This window comes from Delphinus delphis, chromosome 17, assembly GCF_949987515.2.
Source record: "Delphinus delphis chromosome 17, mDelDel1.2, whole genome shotgun sequence".
In the NCBI taxonomy this organism is placed as follows: domain Eukaryota; kingdom Metazoa; phylum Chordata; class Mammalia; order Artiodactyla; family Delphinidae; genus Delphinus; species Delphinus delphis.
The window spans coordinates 74,152,049-74,171,959 of NC_082699.1; the positions used below are offsets into that span (position 1 = coordinate 74,152,049).

General features: G+C 45.4%; 1 protein-coding gene across 7 annotated transcripts in view; it reads left to right on the forward strand.

Annotated features, from left to right (window-relative positions):
- Positions 1 to 19,911, forward strand: part of KHDRBS3 (KH RNA binding domain containing, signal transduction associated 3) — a 179,851-nt gene that overhangs the window by 158,223 nt on the left and 1,717 nt on the right. For 5 of the 7 annotated variants that reach the window (XM_059995230.1, XM_059995231.2, XM_059995227.1 and 2 more), the window contains 2 exons: positions 10,084 to 10,142; positions 11,962 to 12,604. In XM_059995230.1, the coding sequence (XP_059851213.1) occupies positions 10,084 to 10,142; positions 11,962 to 12,053 (151 nt within the window). In that variant the 3' untranslated portion in view covers positions 12,054 to 12,604. Of the gene's footprint in view, positions 1 to 10,083; positions 10,143 to 11,961; positions 12,605 to 13,517; positions 13,575 to 19,911 lie in introns of those variants that run through there. The other 2 variants (XR_009516688.1, XM_059995229.1) reach the window with 2 other exon arrangements.

Genomic DNA, 19,911 nt, shown 5'->3' on the forward strand with positions numbered 1-19,911 from the left:
AATAAATATTTGTTGAATAAATATGGGGAGGTAGAATTTTACTTCACATCAGTGATTTTAAAACAAAGTAGGTGTTCCTATCTGAATTTCCTAGTGTTGAATTGGAATTTAAATACAGTTGCTATAGGTAGTATAGTTTAAATTGTTTTAATTCTACTTATTTGAAGAATGAGACTGAATAATTTGATATGCAAACTGATGCAAGTTAGTGTGCTACTGGGGTCTCCAGAAACACTGAAACAAGGGTGCTGACCGTCCCCTACAAAGTCACATGGGTTCCTTCCACACTCATATATGTATTTCACATACATAAATAGTGTAGATCACAGTCATATATCCTTAAAGAGTAATAGACAATGGCTTTGAAATCTAACTATTGAAAATGGAGCTAACCGATCGATCGGAAATCTCCCAGAAAGGATACCTCAATGTAGCAGGTGGAGAAGTTGACTGAAAAAACAAATTCAAGATGCCACAAATGAATCTCATTAACAAATGATCCCATGAAATACTGTAAACTGCTCATAAAGTGTTGATGGGCTGTTTTCAAATGCTCTCCAAAGAGCCAAAGAATCCAGTATTGAAAGCTGACACGCCTTGGCACTCAGCGTCGTTGGACTAAGAATCCAGTATTGAAAGCTGACATGCCTTGGCACCCCGTGTAGTTGGACTTGAGTACTGACAGAGAGAAGTACTAGTAAATAGGCCAGTGAACCCAATGTCCATTTTGTTCTCTGTCCAAAAATCTTTTTATGTTTTTTAAACTTGTAGGTACATATTTCATTGGTTAGAGATTAATTCTCAGCAGCCTTCCCAGCCTCCTTCTGAATGGTGACTCATCCCTGACCCCCTTCCCACTCTCAAGACTTGCCCTGCAGTCTGTGGTGGCAGTCATGTTCTGTCACGTTCCAATTTGCAGTTTTGATACTTCACGCAAAGAATTCTCAATAAAATTTCTTGGGATGTCTAGTGATGATATATGTTACTGGGAAATTTTTAAATTATCTTTTTGCCAGAAAAGTGTTATAAAAAACAAGTCTGTTCCTTTCTGGGTTTTTCATAAGAAATTTTTGTTCTAAATGTTGGTGTTTCAGAGAAATTAAATCGTTGTTGAAAGTAACAGCTATAGTAGAAATACTGAAGCTTGACTCAAAGGCAGGTCTAACCTTGAATCGCAGCTCGGTCATTTAGCATGTGACTGGAGCCAGCCACCAGTGAACCCAGTGGGTCCTTGTGTCTAATTAATAAAGTGAGTGGACGAAATAGCACTTACTTTCCTGAAAGTTAAAATTATGAAATTGCAGAAAACTGTGCAAATAGAAGGAACTTATTAGTTCCTGTTGGTATTTTTGTTAGACTTGTATCACTGAAGGTACATTCCTCACTCTAGCAAATAAGCAGAAATAGATGGTATAACATCCAAATAAGACTGTGGGACAAATATTACTCATTTAGAAAGAACCTCTACTTCAATAATATTGGTAACAGCTGTCCGTGAATAAGAGCTTAATATATGTATGTAACACATTATCTTATTTAAAGCTCACAACAATCTCATGAAAGATTTATTTTTAAACCTGTTTTACAGATGAGAAAACTGAGTTGACGTTGCCCAAGCTTAACACACAGAGAGGCACATGCTAGAGCCTAGATTCTGACAATGTGTTTGCTTGACTCCAGAGCCTGATTCTTAACTATTAATTCTATATCGTCTTCCAAAATTATTATAATAAGACAAGAAACCTGCTGAAAAGTGAAGATGAGTATACAGAGTAAATTTAGCATTGCATGCACATCACATCACAGCCTCGGTACGTGTTGCTGTGAAACACACACCCTGAGTGTCACTGAAGCCTCTTTGCGTGCGTGCCTGCCTCAGGTGTGCGGGAAGAAGAAAAAGACACAGAGTGAACTGAAGAGACTTGTGTAGACAAAACTCTTTTCCTTTTACTCTTTCATTTTTCTTGGAATATAATCAAAATTCATAGTTTTTTAAAATTGTATAGAACCATCTGCAATCTTCTAAGCAACTTTCGATAGAAATAGCACAACAGAGTGCTGCAGCTAGAAAAGAGTAGCTTACAGAGTGCTGTTAAAATAAGCATAACTGGATATCTCTGCAGCAAAAAAATACAGATACTCAACATCCCTCATTTCAGAATTCTTGCACCACCTTTTAGGACTGGGATAAGCTCTGAATTAACCATAAATTCAAACGAATTAGAGGTTTTGTCTCTCGTGCAAGAATGTTAGCAGCTGCAGACTAATGGAGAACTCTTTGTAGTTACTAAGGACCCAGGCCTCTCCGTCTGTTTTCACTATCCTCACCCTTGCCTTGTGTCCTTAGGCTCACCTCGGTCTCAGGGTGGCTGTCACGGCCCCAGCCACCAGGCTGGGGTTCAGGCAGGAAGAAAGAGGAAGAGGAAGCCATACCTCCTGGGCGGGTCAGCCTTCTGTTAGGGAGTTTCCTGGAAGCTTCACTTCCTGAAGCTCACTCCTATCTCGTTGGTGGCCTCATCTGCAGAAATGGGCGAGAAACGGGGCTTTGTGGATTGATATGTTATCACTAGCACTTCACCCTCAGTCTTACAAGGAGTCTTTTGGTAAGAAAGAAAGGGAAAGTGCACACTAAACAGGCAACAACCGCACAGTGATCCTTCCCTTTTAACATGTATGTTAGATTGCTTCTTTTAGATTCATTTTCCTTTTTTGAAATATGATGTACATAGAGCAAAGAGCATAAATTCACACTTATCTGAAGCATGCACATAGCTGAGTGAATGTTTCCAGAGTATACACCCACGTCACCAAGAGAGCGATTCCAGCGAGTGTAGTGATTGGTAGTTAAGTTAGACAGTGGCGAGTGTAGTGATTGGTAGTTAAGTTAGACAGTGGCGAGTGTAGTGATTGGTAGTTAAGTTAGACAGTGGTGAAAGTCACCTGGGGGAGTGGGAGAAACTAGCCTCGCATCCTGACTCCCCGGCACTGTGGCCAGTCACTGCTTTCCCGTTCCCGAGGCAGACCGAGTGTTGTTCTGTTTGGGATGCTTTTCTCTTCCTTATTGTCTGGCTCTTCTCTTAGGTGGCGGTTTAGACCCCAAAACAGGTTCAGGCACCCACCCCCGCGATCCCCCAGAACTCTGGGCTTCTCGGGGTCACAGTGCTCCACTGGCCTATTGACGGTTGTCTGACTTGCCCACTAGACCAAACGTGTTTTATCACAAAGACCGGATCCTGTTCACTGCTGCAGCCCCAGTGCCCAGCGCGTGGTAGGTGTTCCAGAAATATCTGCTGAACGGATGTTGAAACAAGGTGATATCTGAACTTCGTAAATTCCTGCCAAGAGCATCCTTCTCAAGAGAGTGTAAGAAGCGAGAGTTTTCTCTCTTAAATGGTGGGAAAATGTTGGTTTTAACCTAAATTTATGAAATAGAGATGATACCAGATTGCAAGTTTGTGTTAAATGTGAGAGAATTTGTGTGGAGTACCTCGCACAATACAAGGCTCCTACTAGGCATTTGATAATATCTAATAGATACTATTTGATAGTGTCTGTTATTAGTGTTATGTTAGCTAGCTCTTGCTTGCATGCATCTGCCCACCACCCGATGCTAGTAGTTGACGTAGGTCCTTTAAGTTACCAGTCGCTACCGAGGCACGTGCTTCAAACTGCTGTGTGATGTCTTCCTGAGTGGTCTCTCACAGGAGGTGGTACTCTCGAGCTCTGAGGAGAACAGAATACGAGAAAAGGATTCTGAGTGTCTCATGAGAGATTAAGGTTAAACATGGAACTTTCTGGCAGGCCAGTCCACGTGTGTTACTGTGACAGGTTATTCAGACTCTATTTCTGAAGTCTTTGAAAGCGCGAGGGAATCATTCTCTCAGATGGTTGAGACAGTTTGGCCTGAAGCCCGGAGGATGGATCACATGACTTCTCAAGGCCGATTTCTCCCCTTGATCAGGCAAGTACCAGGAAGTTCCTGCACTTTATAGTGAGGTCAGATTGAGAAGTTTTTCACGGTAGAGGTGGAAGATCTACCGTACCGCGTGTCTCTGATTCTCTGGCAGACCTACATTAACATTTAAAATCTCTTTATTTGACAAAGTAATTGTTCCATCTGAAATGAGGCTTTGCAAACTGAATTACAACCCCAGGGTTAAGAACAGTCGCCGCCGTTTATTCTGTGCAGAGGAAGTGGCCGGCGGCGAGGGGCGATGTGTGCGAGCCCACTGAGTCACAGCTAACTCCCTGTCGCCCTGTCACGGGAGGCGCCGCTGCACTCCTCACCTCCCGGGCAGCACACACTTCATTCACTCGTCCCTGTCACTCCTCTTCTTGAGCACCTCTTACGTTTCAGACGCTTGTAGCAGCAGCCACTCAAAAAGACTAAGCTGCCTGTCCAAGATCACACTACTTCCAAATGGAAGAACAGATTCAAAACTAAGTGAACCTTTAATCCGGGATCCGAGCTCTCTGTCCCTTTGCACGTGTTCCCTAAGGGATCGCATCCTGCCTCATGGTTTGGAGTACCTTCTATATGGTGATGACTGCAGATTCACGTTTCCAGGTCAGACCTCTCCCCTGACCTCTCCGTTCCTCTTCCCAGCTGCCTCCCGGTGGCCTCCTCTGGGAGGTCTGGGAGGCCCGTCAAACCTGGCCTCTCCCAGGCCAGACTTCTGATGGCTTCCCACCCAGAGCGCTTTCTGCCTCAGTCTTCCCCATCTCAGGAAGTGGCAACATCGTTTCTCCCTTGAGCCGTGGAAACGTCCAGTAACTTCCCATCTTACTCAGGATAAAGAAACCAAAGCCTTTCAGTGGCCTGCGTGACCCTACATGACTCACCCCTGCCTCCCCCTCATCCCCTCTGCTCCAGCTGTGCTGCCTTCCTGGTCCCAGATGGACCAAGAACGTGCCTCCTTAGGACCCTGGCACTTGGTAGTCCCCAGCCCAGGATGCAGTCCCTCAGACGGCGTCTGCTGTGTGTGGTCAGCTGTGTTACATCTACTGACCAGTCACATGACAGGCCTGAGAACTGACCATTGAATTTAGCAACTTGGAGTTCATTGGTTACCTTGACAAGGGATGAAAATTTTAAGAACAGTAGTGGGGATGATTGCAGTATATTGGAAAGCATGGTCAGCATAATCCTTTTGAGGGAGGGAGTGAGACTAGACAGAGGAAATTGTAGTCAGAGTGGAATATACGAAATTGGAGCGAGGTGGGGGAAGACTGACGTTATCAGTGTGACAAGGTCTAGGATGTGACCTGGGAGGTGGTGGCTAAAGGAGACTCGAGACAGGATCAGTGGACACGAGCGGTCCAGGGGCTCGAGAGACCAGCTTGTCTGAAGGATTGCCTGCATATGGAAGGCACCAGGACTTAGGACAGCGATACTGTCGGGAGGTTCAGAGCTGGGTGTTTGTGCGGAGGTGTGGAGCATCGTGGTTAGAAGTGGCAGTGGTGTGTCTGTAGGGCGGCGGTGGTCGCAAAGAGAATACTCACCCTTCCTGCGCTCCCAGTGGTATGTGGGCTGTGGGGCATAAAAGAAGAGGGCAGGGCTGCCAGGTAAGAGCTGTCATTAGAGGAGAAGCAAGTTTCCATTGAGGAAGAAGGTAAGAGAATGTCCAAAGAGGAGGCTGAGAATATGTAAAGTGTTTTGCCCACGATGAGCCATGAAGGAATTCCAGAGGGCACGGTCGGGATGGAGATGAGGACAGATGGGGGTGGGCAGAACTTTACAAGCACTGGAGGTAAAGAGTAACTAGTGGTCTAGAGTTCCCTGAGCTGCACAAATACAAGCAAAGGGCCTAATGAGATGAGTTCCAGCGACTCCAAACTAGAAATTCTGGAGAGGCGTGAAGAGGTTGAAGGGATATGGGACAGATTCGTGTCAGGAGTTCCTTCTTAATCCCGTTCGTGGAGACAGGGTGATGTGGGAACCCGGAGTCTCTGTCCTCCTCTTGAACGCCTGTCGATGGCCTGGGGAGACGTGGACTTGGTCCCAGTGCTGCCGTTTGCTCCTTGACCCCCCGTGTTTCCGTCCACTGCCGGGCCTATTTCTTGACTCTGGTTGATGGGATCGAGAACCTCCAGGAAAGCCAGGAATTATGCTGAACGTTTGGACTTCCTTCACCCCCTGATATGGGGTAGAACGCAGAGGACAGATAGAAGGCCTGGGGAGACGTGGCCCTGGTGCCAGTGAGGGGAGCCCATTCTTGATCTATTGAGGGAGGGGGCTTCCCTTGACCCCTTGTGATGAAGTTGAGGCATGGTCAGCCTAACGTGTTTTCTTGCATATTATTAATATTGTAAGTGTTGTACACATAAATGAAGAAATTTTTAGAATTTTTCCCCTTTGCCATATGTTGGTTTTTTAGTTTATCCTTGGGAAATAGGACACGTCTTTGGTTAATAGACATTTGAGGTGCACGAAATGAAATCCTGCAGAAGCAATTCAGATGGAACTGACAGGTACAAGAATGGGGCTCAGCTGCTCCCAGCTTCTTGGTTTGATGACAGTCTTGAAATAAATAATCAGAAGCTGGGTGAAATGTTAGCAAATGTCAGTTTAAAGTTTTCACTTGTCAAAACTAAGATTGTCTTATCACCAAACCATTGCAGGACCAAATTATGCTACCTTTTATTCTCCTGTTCATCGGGAAACATTCTTCACCCCTGATTTTTTTATGCTGAACCACGTTAGAGCACTCCGCGGATGGATTTCCGGTCGACACTGCTCTTCGTTCCTGCTCACTCCGTTTAATAGAGAGGACTTGGTTTGGGCAGGAGGCAGTTGTTTGATTCCTGTTTGTGGGTCTCAGTACCTGTCACTGACGGTTCCAAGTTAAACAGTGGGGACCTGTCTCAGTAAAGAGAATTCTTTTCAGCTTTATGAAGAGGTCACTCTCATTGTTTCTGTGCAACGAAGAGAAAATTTTAAAGAGCATCGCAGCTTTATTTGTCTAAGGAGCCATTATGATGTAACTTCTGACCTTTGGAAAGAAGACTGAGGTTCACTTAATTTAGTGCTGAGTTTTCCAGAAGCAATAGCCAATTTATTTTCAACAAAATGAGAATTTATGTTGACTGCTTGTGTCCAGATGCTGTACATGAGCCATGGAGAACGTTAGGGCTGCTCTGGCCAGAGTCTGGGCAGCCCAGCGCAGGGGAATTCGGCAGGGGGAGGGGCACGCAGACTCAGCGGGAGGGTGGGCAGCTGCCCCAAGTCCGCCCAGCCCTGGGAGGCCCAGGTTTTAGACTCAGATGTCTTGACCCGTATTTGGCAATGACATTTTATCAAAAGTTCCGCTTCTAAATTTCTATCCGCAAGACGAGAAAAACCTTCTACTTTAATAGCGGTTCTCGTATTGAAAGCTATTTAATCTTAAGAGGTAGGGATGCCGTATTTTTTTGCTGTTGCTTGTTTTTGCTGGATTTTTTTCCTTCTTGAATATGAAGGTCTCTCTGTTCCTTTTTCAGCTAGTCCCTCTTTTCTTCTAGCCATAAATGTGTATAATACTTGGATGGAAAATTAGGACTACAGAAAGGGAGAGGAGGAATTTGAGACCAGAGAGAGAACTAGGCAGTTAGAATTTGCCGTGATCGTATGGCATTGGGTTTCGCATGTACCCTGACTTCTGTCTCCAAGCATGAAGAGGGATCACGTAAGCCCCAGGGGAGCGAATAGGACATTCTGGAAGAGTGGCAGAGCAGGTGGGAGTCAAGCAGGAACCACCGGATTAAGGGGGCCGGGCACGGCGCGCACCGTCCGCTTCTAGCGTGGGTAGGTGCTCAGCACGGGGCAGAGGCGCATCCTGAGCCTTGAGCACAGCTGCTGCCCCATGAGCTGTGTGACTCTGGGATGGGGGCGCCCTCACCGAGCCTCGTCTGTAGAAGCACAGCGATTCCACGTAGACCCGTGGGCTCGTGCCTGTGGAGAAGCCGTCAGGACGGCAGGGGTCCAGCTCAGGAAAGTCCACTCCTCTCAGGCTCCCTTCCTTTTCCCGGGGTTCTCTAGGAGTGAGTGCCAGCTCTCAGCTGTCCTCGGAAAAATTGCAGATCGCTGCCTGGTGTAATAGGTCAGCTGTGGGAGGGACTGCTCTGTTCCTGGGCTCCAGTTAAAGCAGCCAGCGGAGCCCGCAGCACACTCCAGGCCAGAAAGCTCACACCGTCACCGGCCTGGTGCAGTGTATTGATTAGCTTTTGAGGACGTGATGAAACCAGGATAACAAGAATCTGGCCTGTGTTTGCGCGTGGAGGAAGCATTCTGTGCTGAGCAACATCCCAGCGCAGGCCTTTTATCAATGCTTATTCACCCTGCTTAACACGACTCCTTACAGACGCTCAGCTTGCAGCCCGCTTCCGCCTCTGTGCCCGGCACGCCACGCCCACCGCTCACCCCGTCTTCAGCTTCACCGGGGCTCTCAGAACGTGCTCAGGCATCGCCGTCTTGTCCAGACACAGCAGAGGGCGGAGGTGCCCCTTCCTCTGTACCCAGGCACTCAGTTCCTGGAGAGCGAGGGCCCGTGGGGGCCAGGAGAGGGGTGAGACACGGAGGAAGGGCTGTGACGGGGACACACCCAACCCTGGGAGGTGGCAGTGTGCTCTGAGGAAGTGGCAGTTAGGCTAAAGAGTGGGTGGGAGGCGCTTGGAAGGAGAGGGAAGGGGCACATTTCCAGCAGAAGGAGGCGCCATCCCCACAGGCTTGAGGCAGACGGGCTCGCAGCTCCCCGCCTCGGGCCCTTTCCCTCATAGGACCTGCCTCCTTGGGCTGCAGTCAGTGGAGTTGATGATTAGCCTCTGGTGATATTTACCTGAGAAACCAAAGGTGGGAGGAGAGGACCAGGTGCGGGTCTCGCCGGTTGTGTCGCCTGTATGTTCCCTGTGAGATTTTAGGCTGGCCTCCCAGCTGTTGTGATCTGCAGTATCCTTGCCTGTAAGATGGGCACGGCAGCCCTGCTTTCTCACCTCAGGAGCTGAGGTGACGGCTGCTCGGAGCTGGTGCAAGGCGACGCCCACAGCATGGATTTTATTACTCACTCCGTGTGGTCCTAGGGTGTTGCTGAGCTGAGCTGATCATTTTCCGTTTTGATTAGAATTTCTTACTTGATTGCATCAAGTTGGAATAATGGGAATGTTTATTTCCAGGACAATCCAAGATAACAAATTCAGGATGATTGTTTCCCTACAAAATTAAGAAGAGGGGGAAAGGGGAGAGCAGGAGAGAGTGCGTGAAAGCTCTCCTCCGATGCTCAGAATAGCATTAGAAACTGGATCATACCCGCCGTGGTCGAGTCATCCAGATTTTCCACAGATTCGTTCCTGTGAAAGGTTATGCCTAGTTCACATCCTTCGTGTGTGTGTGTGTGTGTGTGTGTGTGTGTGTGTGTGTGTGTGTGTGTGTGTGTGTGTGTGTGTGTGTGTGTGTGTGTGTGTGTGTGTGTGTGTGTGTGTAGCCTGTTTTGCATCGTCTACAGAATGGCCGTGGTGCCAGACCCCCTCCCTCCCGGTGTCTCAGGGATGTTGTGCCTTGGAATACAGCTGTGCCTGTGCTTTGGAAAGATTCCTGGCCTCTGTCCTCACAGACTTGGCCAGGGCTGGTGACTGGACCGCAGGGGCCTTTCCCGCCCCTGTCACACACAGTCCTCCTGCTGGGCAGCCACTCCCCATGGGAACGGGATGGTGCTGGGCAAGTAAAACGTTTCATCCCGTAATGGTGTTACTTTATTGTAAAGTGAACTGCCCACGGGTCACACAGCATTGAGTTGTCTGGTCCGTAGGTGGACTTTGCATCAGTTGGAAAGAAGCCGTGGCTGTCCTTCCTCCTGTCCCCTGTCCCTCACACGAGCCCAGCCCAGGTTCCGGGTGCACAGGCTGTGATTGTCCACCGTGCATGCGTCTCCTCTCAGGCCACAGGCCTCTGTCTTCTCTGTGGGAATTCCTTTCAGTGTTTATCCCTGCCCTTTATTAGTTATCTTTAAGTTTTAGAATTCTTCCTCGAGTATGATTTAAACTCACAGGCAAGTCAGTTTGTCCTAACTATGTTTTCGTCTTTCTCTGCTTGTTCTGTTTTGTTCAATACAGTGGTGCTGATTACTATGATTATGGACACGGACTCAGTGAAGAGACTTACGATTCCTACGGTGAGTAAATGGCCAGAGTGGAGCCGTAAATAGAAAAGGTCATAGAAACAGCTTGAAGATCTTAACTCAGGGGAAATCTCATACAGACCGAAACTGAGACAGCAGCTCCCTCTCGGTTCATCTGTGCTTATCTAGCTATCTTCAGAAGCTCCTTAAGGTTTAAATTTAATTTTTAAAGAGGACTGAAGACTTGCAGAAGATTACAGGAATTCAGATTCTAAACTTAGATTTTCTGTTTGGGATGATTGCCATGTGCTGATTTTCTCACTATTGAACAGTGTGCCAAACGGCAGGCACTTGATAGAATGGATCTCTTTGAAGTGTCTTTGCTTCTTGACAGTAAAGAAAATGAAGCAATTGAGACTACAGCCCTACAGTGATTCCACCACCCCCATCTTTATATTTTAATTTATTCGCAATCTCAAATCCTCTAAAAACATTACGGTGAGAATCATTCAGTAAAGGTTACGGAAGCACTGAGCTGGGAAGGAGATGCACCGCTCTCTCAGGCTTACGGGGAGACATCGAAACCCCACTCATTTCAGTGGGAGCTGGCTGAGATGCCGGGGAACCCATGTCCAGAGTCTCAACATGCAGAAGGACGACAGGTTTAATTAAAAGCATTGGCGGCAGCAACTTAACCATACTAAGAAGCTCCTTTGCCACGGGGCAGAGATCAGAGAATGTGAAGCCTCAGTCAGTTGCAAAGCTCTGATGAATGCTTAGTGCCCAGTGCGAGTGAATCAGGATTCTCGTTAAATGGATGTTATGACATTTCTCTGAACATAACTGAAAAACCATTTGCCAGTGTTCCCTTTGAAGTGCATTTTGTTGTATCACCTGCCCCAAGCCTTGATGAGCGCACCTTGGTTTTTTTTGTTGTTGTTATTCGTAACAGACGCTTCAGAGAAATACCTTGGCTTGCTGAATGCTGTCTACTTAAATTGATGCAAGTTAGCTGGAGGGAATGACGTTGATTGCATGTTTGTATCAAATAAGAGGTCATTTTCAGCGTTTTTTCCTTCACAGCTTTTTTAAATTGGTCTCCACGGAGGCATGGCTTTTAAAGCGCAGTGTGTTGCAGCATGCATGTTAACTGCTTGTTGTCAAAGACCCGCAGATCACTCACTGACGGCCCAGAGATGGGGGCTGATTGAATGTCCCCCTGTTACAAATAACATCGTTCGGTATGGATTTAGTACTAGGATGAAAGCAATTTGACATTGTCATTGAGATTATTTCATGTCCAGGAAGTATTTTTGAGGCATAACTCTCCACCCAGTACAACCTTCATTGACTCTTTGAAGGACCTGTGGAGAACGAGGCATCATTTCCCCCTCCCAAGCTGCCCGTTTCCATTTTGCGCTCCAGTTTGCTCTCCTTTTGCCTTCACAAATTTTTATCTGTGTTTTCTTTGTTTTTGAAGAAGAAATCCAAGTGACCCTTTTCCCATTCTCTTTCCCATCCATAGATGTCTTCACGTTTAGCAAGAGGCAGTTCAATTTGCTGCTTGAGTTTGCATTTGTTAAATGAGTGGCCGAAAGGAATTTCCTGCAAAGTTGGTTGCCATTTAAGATACAAAAATTATTTGTCTTCCCAGGCTGGTAGGTTTTGCTAGTGAGAGGACCATTTTCCATTGTGTTCGTAATTTTTTTTTTTTTTTTTAAAGCGAATTCCCTTGGGTTTTTTTAGGACCTCGGGGGATACATACCTTCAATATGGCATCTACCGCTGGTTCAGGGCTAAGTTAGATTCTGAAAAATGAAGCCAGTGGGATCCCTGGCAATGGTCTAACTGTGATTGATCTGACTGACTTTAGGGCAAGAGGAGTGGACAAACTCAAGACACAAGGCACCCTCGGCGAGGACAGCAAAGGGCGTCTACAGAGACCAGCCATACAGCAGATACTGATTGTACTGTCTGATGTTGTGACATAGCCAGGCTCCACCAGTCCTGTATACTGTTCAAAGTAATGGTTTTCTATGAACAATCCCTTTTTAAATAAATCAAAGTGCTTAACATCTGAATGGATGGAATTTAAAATTACTTTGTTGAAACATCAACCTGGGCAGAAAAAAGAAAAAAAAAAAGACATGTAAAATTTTGTTATTTCCAGTCTGTATATGAAAAAATAGGTCATCAAAAGGAACAAAAATAACTTTGATTAACTAGTGTTAAACAAAAAAGATAGGTTTACTAAATATGTTAATCCATCCTTTTAACATAAGCCTCACCTTTCATTTTAAAGGTTTCCATAGAAATTTAGTTATTTTATCTTTCAGCCATATGCTAGTTTTTTTTTTTCTCTTGCCAACATGCGTAAAAAGGGAAGCCAATTACAAGTGCAAATAATGTGGTATTCTTTTGTAACTCAAGTCTTGAAATGTTCTGTAGTGTTAAGCAAAGTCTCCTCTTGCTTGATACTAAATAAACTTTTGAAAGAAATTTTGTGTGTGTGAGCTAACAGTTTCATGTCTCTCTTATTTAAAAAGGCCTTCATAAATAGTCGTAAACAGGGAAAGGATTCATTTAACAACGCTTGTCAAAAAAGGGTCACACTAAACATTGTACAACTTATTTAAAACATGGTATAAAATTAAATGTACCATTATATACTCACCGTAGATTTAAATGCTGTTTAAAGAGTCCAAATGGTATCAAGCTGCTTGAGTGGCACGTTAAAAACTACGCAAAACCAAATCTTGTTTAAAAACTGGTTTTAAAATAACTACTGATTTTCTGAAAAAGATGTGATCAGTTTTCATCTTGTTGAGCGTTTTTTCACTAGTGCAACTTTGGATTTTTTATGAGAATTTTGGTACCTTAATGAACACCTCGCTCCATGCTGGAAGCAATAAGCACAAAGCTTTTAAAGACATTCTGACTTGACTAATTGAGGTCGCACTCGCCAAGGCTGAGGATGTGTAACCCTTAAACGGTCTTCATTTTCAAAGGTAAATAAATCAAATAAGATTTTAATCTCACTTAATTTATCTTAATATAACTAATAAAACCAGGGAGGTTACAACTTAGCAAGTTTCATTATCCATTTTAGAAAGGTTTTAAGATCACCTAAATTCTCATTTTAAAAAGTTTAATTTGTTTTAGTAATCTAAAAAGCCTTAGTTTAGTCAGTTTAATTGGGGCCAATTATTCCCTATTAAACAAATGTAAAACCTCATAACTAGTTGTTTGTAATATACATTCTTTGGTTAGTAATTGAGGGCACTTCTTAAAACTGACAAATATTTAATAAAGTTTTTCTTTAATCATTTGGCTAAGTTTTTTTTTAATTGTAGATTATGTAAAATGTTTGATTTTTATTTCCTGAGGGGTTTCCTTCTCTTTGAGTAAAAAGGTCTTTTCTTTTGTTAGGAAGTGTTGGCCATCTTGGAAAGTGAAAGGAAGGTTGTGTCCGTCCAGCAGACACAGGTGAGTGCCTCTGTTCCAGTCATTTGATGTGCTTCTCTGAAGTCGCGCGGAACATTTCCCACACTGTTCCCACCACCAGCACTAGTGACCGTGGCTAACTAACTTCCTGAATGTAAGCAAGTCAGACCCAGGGAGCTCTGCGTAAGCTGCAGAGGTGGGAGGCTCGGCCGGTCACACTGTGTAAGTAACTCCGTTACTTTCCTCAGTAAAAACGTAACAGGCTAGTCGGTAGCATGAAAAGTTTTTCGAAAGTATCAAGTGAAAAAGCAGTTTACCGCTAGCAATACTGTCGTCCCAATTTTATTTTATTTTATTTTATTTTATTTTTTTATTTTTTAAATTTTATTTATTTATTTAATTTTGACTGTGTTTTGGGTCTTTGTTTCTGTGCAAGGGCTTTCTCTAGTTGCGGCGAGCGGGGGCCGCTCTTCATCGCGGTGCACGGGCCTCTCACTGTCACGGCCTCTCGTTGCAGAGCACAAGCTCCAGACACGCAGGCTCAGTAGTTGTGGCTCACGGGCCTAGTTGCTCTGCAGCATGTGGGATCTTCCCAGACCAAGGCTCGAACCCGTGTCCCCTGCATTGGCAGGCAGATTCTCAACCACTGTGCCACCAGGGAAGCCCCCAATTTTATTTTTAAAAAATAGACTGTATATATTCTCTCTATATATATTCATAGGCAAAATATTACATGGATATGCCGGAAATTTTTGACAGTAATCATCTTAAGCTTGTGAAAGTATGATTTGTGTATGTGTCCTTTTCTACTTTGAGTTTTGCAAAACAGATTATTGCTTTTAATAAGATATATATGATGAGGTGTATTTTATAAAATTGTTTCATAAAATTTTAAAAATAGGGATCTGTGAAGGAAAGGTGTCCTTAATCAGGTCTCACTTTTTAGATATTCTTGCTTTTTCCTACGCCGTCAGAAACACTGCTTAGGCCCCGACGTTCCAGAGAATCTTACTTAAGAGTGTGTGTATCTGAGCCCTGCCCCTCACTGGGTGACGCTGGCCAAGACCCCCTTTGGACTCAACCCAGGGAGGCCCTCGCTTATCTCTCGCAGTTGCTCTGAGCATTAAGTGAGGCAGTGTTGTGAGAGTGTGTTGTAACCTGGAAGGTGATAACAGTAACGCAGAGTTTAATTGTTGAAGTTGAACATGCATGTTTCGTATGAAGGGGAAATATATGAGCTTTTTTTTTCCTTAATCACCAAAATTAACCTGAGATAATTAAATTACTCTTAGGAAGAAAATAGTTCTCTTCACTCTCATAAGTCAAAATAAGCGTTCTGGTTTTTTTTGTTTCTTTTTTGTTTGTTTGTTTTTGGGGGTTTGGTTTTTTTTTTTTTGGTGCTTCTCTTCTTGTACAGAAAGGGAATGTGGTATGTCACATATTTTTTCAATTCGCGATGTTATATTGAAATTTTTTCACTATTTAATAAATAATTTTTTTTTTTTTTTTTTTTAGCAATTGGCATATTGAATAGTAAGTGTAGGTTTCTTTAATCAGAAATTTTGGACAGGTCCCTGGAGGGTAAATCCCCAGATAGTCTTCAGAGCTAATTCATGGGACTTGTTCAATTTTATGTTTATTTTCATTTTATTAAATAATCCACAGCTCCATTGGACTGTAAAAAGGGGTTGTGAGCCAGAAAGGTCAGGAACCACCAGGAATGCTCTTGGACAGGAGTTCTTCCGCTTGGCTTTCTAAGGCTTCCCTTATTCGGCAAATACTCTACTGAGCCTCATTTCTCCCTGTTTCAGTAGGAGGACTTGCAGACAAGCAGCCTTCTCCTGTCCCTGAGCGCACCCTGCATCCTTCCCAGATCTTTCCCCTGGCCTTTGTCTACCCCCTTGGGATTCGTGTATCTTTTCATTTGACAGCGTTTACTGAGCGCGAGTTCTTCCCCAGATGCAAAGGAGGCACCAGGAACACAAAGATCTATAGGACATGGACCTTACGCTCAAGTAGTTCAGCATGGATGGAGGTGGTAGAGGACACACCAGCACTTGCTGCCCCTGGGCCTTTGCCCCTAGAAACCGTGCCCATCCTTCAGGACTCGGCCCCACACCCTCCCTTCCGTGTCTTTAGCAGTGAAACCACGATCCCTCCGTGCTCTCTGCAATAGTGTGCTTGGTTTATACTTCTGCGTTTTAGTATTGATACCATATGACTTAGATTGGTTATAAGTTGCCATTATGACCAAGTCTGTGCTTAATCACTTTCTGTAAATGACTTCATTGAATCCTCACAACGCTAAGAAGGTGCGTGTCATCTCCATTTTGCGGAGGAGGATGCTTAGGCTTCAAGGGGTGAGATCACCGTGTGGGACCCCAGGCCCTGTGACTGGTAGAGACAGTTTTGGACCATCCACTCTGATCCAGAGTCTTTGTCCTAACCGTGCCGTTACACTGTCCGCTCTCTGGGCTAGCACTCGCTCTCCCATTAGATTAAAGGCTCCTTGAGGGCAGGGGCTAATTCTTATGTCGCCTTGTATTCCTAGAAGTAAGCCTCACAGCACTGAGTGTTGGCAGACGCCCCTCTGCTTCTGTCCCACCCTGCCCCACATTCCTCCCTGGAGAGATTCTTTGGCTGTAGTTAGGTTCTGAATCTTGCTTTGTTCAAGACATTGCAAGTTGAGTAAGTATCAGCGTTCATGCAGACACGTTGGCTGGGCATCTGCTATGCTGCAGGCAGTGGAGACGCAGTGGTGACAACAGTCTGCTGGCGAAGTGGGCCAGTCAGGCGCCAGTGACTGGGCGGCGGCAGATGTAGCGTGGGAGAGACATGGACGCCAGGCGGGGTGGCAGAGGTGGGACGGGTGCCAGCAGGGCTGTAAGGACCAGTAGAAGGCAACCATGTAGGGAAGGTCTTCTTGGGAGCAGTCGTACCCAGCTCTGTCATTTACCAGCTTTGTCACTTAACCTTACTGAACTTCAGTCTCCACTGCAGTTTCCCCATCCATACAGTGGACACAGTCGTGGAATCTAGCTCAGTATAGCTGTGAGGATTAGAAGCATGCCTGGCACAAAGCTAGGTACGTGCTCTTGCTTGTTGCTTTATGCAGATACTTGGATTATAAGAAAACACAGTTATCTAGGAAATTTCGATTGTTTAGGTAATTAGAGAAAGCTGTAGATGATGCTGTCTGTGTGGGCAAAGGGGCACATAATGAAGGATCTTGCAAGTCCCGCTAAGAAGCTTAAATACGGTGAGCCCACGTTGAAATGTAATAAATATCCCCTAGGCAGAGGTGGTGCCTTTTTCAGCCTGTGTTCCAGCAGGAACTTTGTACAGACCTCTGTTTGCACTGGTTATTGATCTGATAGCCAGATGGTGAGAGCCTTAAAAAGGGGGGTGCCTAACCTTTCCATCCTTTTGTTCCATCTCTTAGCACAGGATTTGGCAGCCAAAAGCGTTGAGCAAGAGAGTGACTGTGAAAGAATGACATTGTCGGTGCGATCAATATGATTCGTTAATAGGCCGTGTTAGGAATGGTTAGGAATAGTTCACAGAGACCCAAAAGAAGGAAGAAAAAAAATCACTCATGTAAATAGTAATAGTCTAACTCAAAATTAGACAGTGACTCTAGTCACTGTGTACAGAGAGACAGGTCCCAGAATTTAAAACAGATGATTTGATGAAAAAAATTAAAACGTAGTCAAAAATCTAATAAACCAAATTAAGCTGCTTTACAGGTTATATGTGATAAGTATAAATAATAAAGTTAGTTATTTTATATGCAAATCATATCTACTATTTATAGTGATGTACTATTTATATTGATTTATATTGTAGGAATAGAAAAGAAAAAATCCATCATTATGTTTAAAATAACAAAATCTACTTTATGCTTGATTCTGTTTCCGTCTTTGAGGAAGGCTGTGGAACATTTTAAAATCTGAATTCCATCCTCCGCTTATCTAATGGAAAATCCTTTCCGGTTGAAGCTGATTCTGGATGGGATTCTTGTTCCAGGAATCCAGTTATCTTTCAGGAACCAGCACCCACTGCTGTGCCTGTTTTTCTCGTCTTAGTGTGAGTCCTTCCGTGGCTCCCAGCGCACCATCCTGGTCCGGCCTGCGCCTCCAGCTGCTCCCCCACCCGCCGTGCCGCTCTCAGCCTTGCTCTGCTGCAGCCTTGCTCTCGAATACCCTTCGCGGTGTTTGGATATCTGTGCCATTGTCTGCCTGAAATCACATTTCCTTACTCTTCTCCCCAGCTCTCGATATAGCTGGTCAGTACTGGTCTGTCCAACTTTGGAGTGAGACTTGAAGCGTCACCTCGCTCAGGAAGTCTTCCTTGGCCCGTGTCTCCACATCTCCCTGGGTGCAGAATCCCTACTGGAGGGCCCTCATCTGCAGAATGGGGTCCTACGATTGACTGTTTACTCTCCTCTCCATCCCCACCCCCCACCCCCCCCGAATGTGAACATCTTCAGTGCAGGTACCATGGCTTAGCACAGCCGTCATGTAGGTGGTGAGTGAAATGAACAAGGTGGCGTGGTGTCTCCTGGTACGGGACAGTGTAGATTAGGACTTCACCGGCTTCATCGGGTCAAGTTAGAGTCATTCTTCCACTGGAAGAGAATTTACCAGGTTGTTAAATGTTGCTGTTTGCATGTGACGTATGTAAGAGCTCACCCGACCACCACGGCAAGATGCACGCCTTTCCTCACCTCCCCACGTCTGCTCACTGCCACACTTCCTAGCACCTAACAGGCTCTCACAGCACGGAGGTGGAACAGATGAGCAGACGCCGCTGTGGCGGGCGCGGGGCTGGAGGTGCCCTCCTGAAGCCGATCTCTGCTCACTTGTTGACGCGTTTGTCTTTCTCACCAGCGGCACCACTTCAGGTTCTTTAAAGACGGAACCACGTCTCATTTGACTTTCCGTCCAGATCCCAGCGAGGTGCCTGGCGCAAAGCGGGGGCTGACAGTGCTCATTGAGGGGCGAATGACTGAATGAATTAATGAGCAAACGATGCTGTAATTCTTAAAATACTGACACTGAGCCCTTCTCAGTGTTAGTTTGGTTTATCAGTGGAAATGAGATAATTGACTTCTGTAACCATTGGCTTTTTCAGTGGAAAAGGAGAAGTTGGAAAACAAAAACATGCCCTATATTTAGTAGGTGATAGCATGTGCTCGGTACAAAATCCAAAACTTTGGAAAAAGGGTACAATGAAAAGTTGGTCTTAATTCCCACCCCTGCCCTCAAGCACCCAGAGGCAGCTGTTGGTCTTGGCTTTTTGGGGGGGTTTTTTTGTTTTTTTTCAGAGATAGAAAAACATGTGCTTTGCTTCTTCACAGACTAATGGTTACTGTTTTTAACATACAGAACAGTACACTGTTTTATACCTGCCTTGTTTCACTTTAGAGTATACCTTTGAGTTCGTTTTCTATCATTTTAAATTCTAAAGGTATGTTTTTCTTTTTATTGGCTGAATAATATTTATATGAACACATCATAATTTAAACAACTGTTGACAAGTAGTTTTGCTTCCAGTGTTTTGCATTCATTAAAGACAGTGCTAGAAAGCACAGCCCTTCATCTCTGTTCTTGTGCACGTTCTCTTACATCTGTAGAATAAGTTTCTAAGGTAGATTTATTGAGTCATTACATTTTCTTAGAGTTATTACTGTATTGCTCCCCGTAGAGGTAATGGTGTATCTTAATATGCTTTTCTGAAGGAAACTTGAACCCTCAGTGCTATACTCTCCATCACCACGTACAACTGTTAGCACCTGCTGGGGGGGGGGGGGGGCGGCCACACAAAACTCACCCGCGCAGAGTGGGTTCACAGTGGTCTTTCCTTCCCACGGAGGTGGGCACGTGGTGGGCTGGATCCCCGTGTGAGCAAGTGAGTGAGGACAGCTCTGGGCGCTCGGCTGTGTCCTACAGGGATGGTGAAAGACCAGCCTTCCTCAGGCTCCCGCTGGTCTCCTCACTCCTGGAGCCTCCTTTCACGAGCCGATGGATTCTAAGGCCGACCTGCAGTGGCGGGCCCTGTGCTCAGCACTGTGGACGTACCCGGGGAAGGGGAGGCCTCTGCTCTTAAGGGGCCCACGGTCTTTCTGAGGAAGCCGGCCCCCAGCTGGCCCTTCCGTCCGCCGTATCTTTGCCCACCTTCTCCTCTCCTCTGGGTATCCAGAGCCTGCCAGTTCCTCAAGATCTTCTCTCTCTCCTTCTGCCCAGAGAACCCTTGTTTCTCTTCACTCTGAGAGTACTGGCCAGTAACACCCAAGTGGCGAACCCCTGATTCTGATCTGTTGATTGATGTGTGGGTTGTCCTGCAGCCCTGAGAAGTCCTCGGGGGCCAGGAGCAAGCC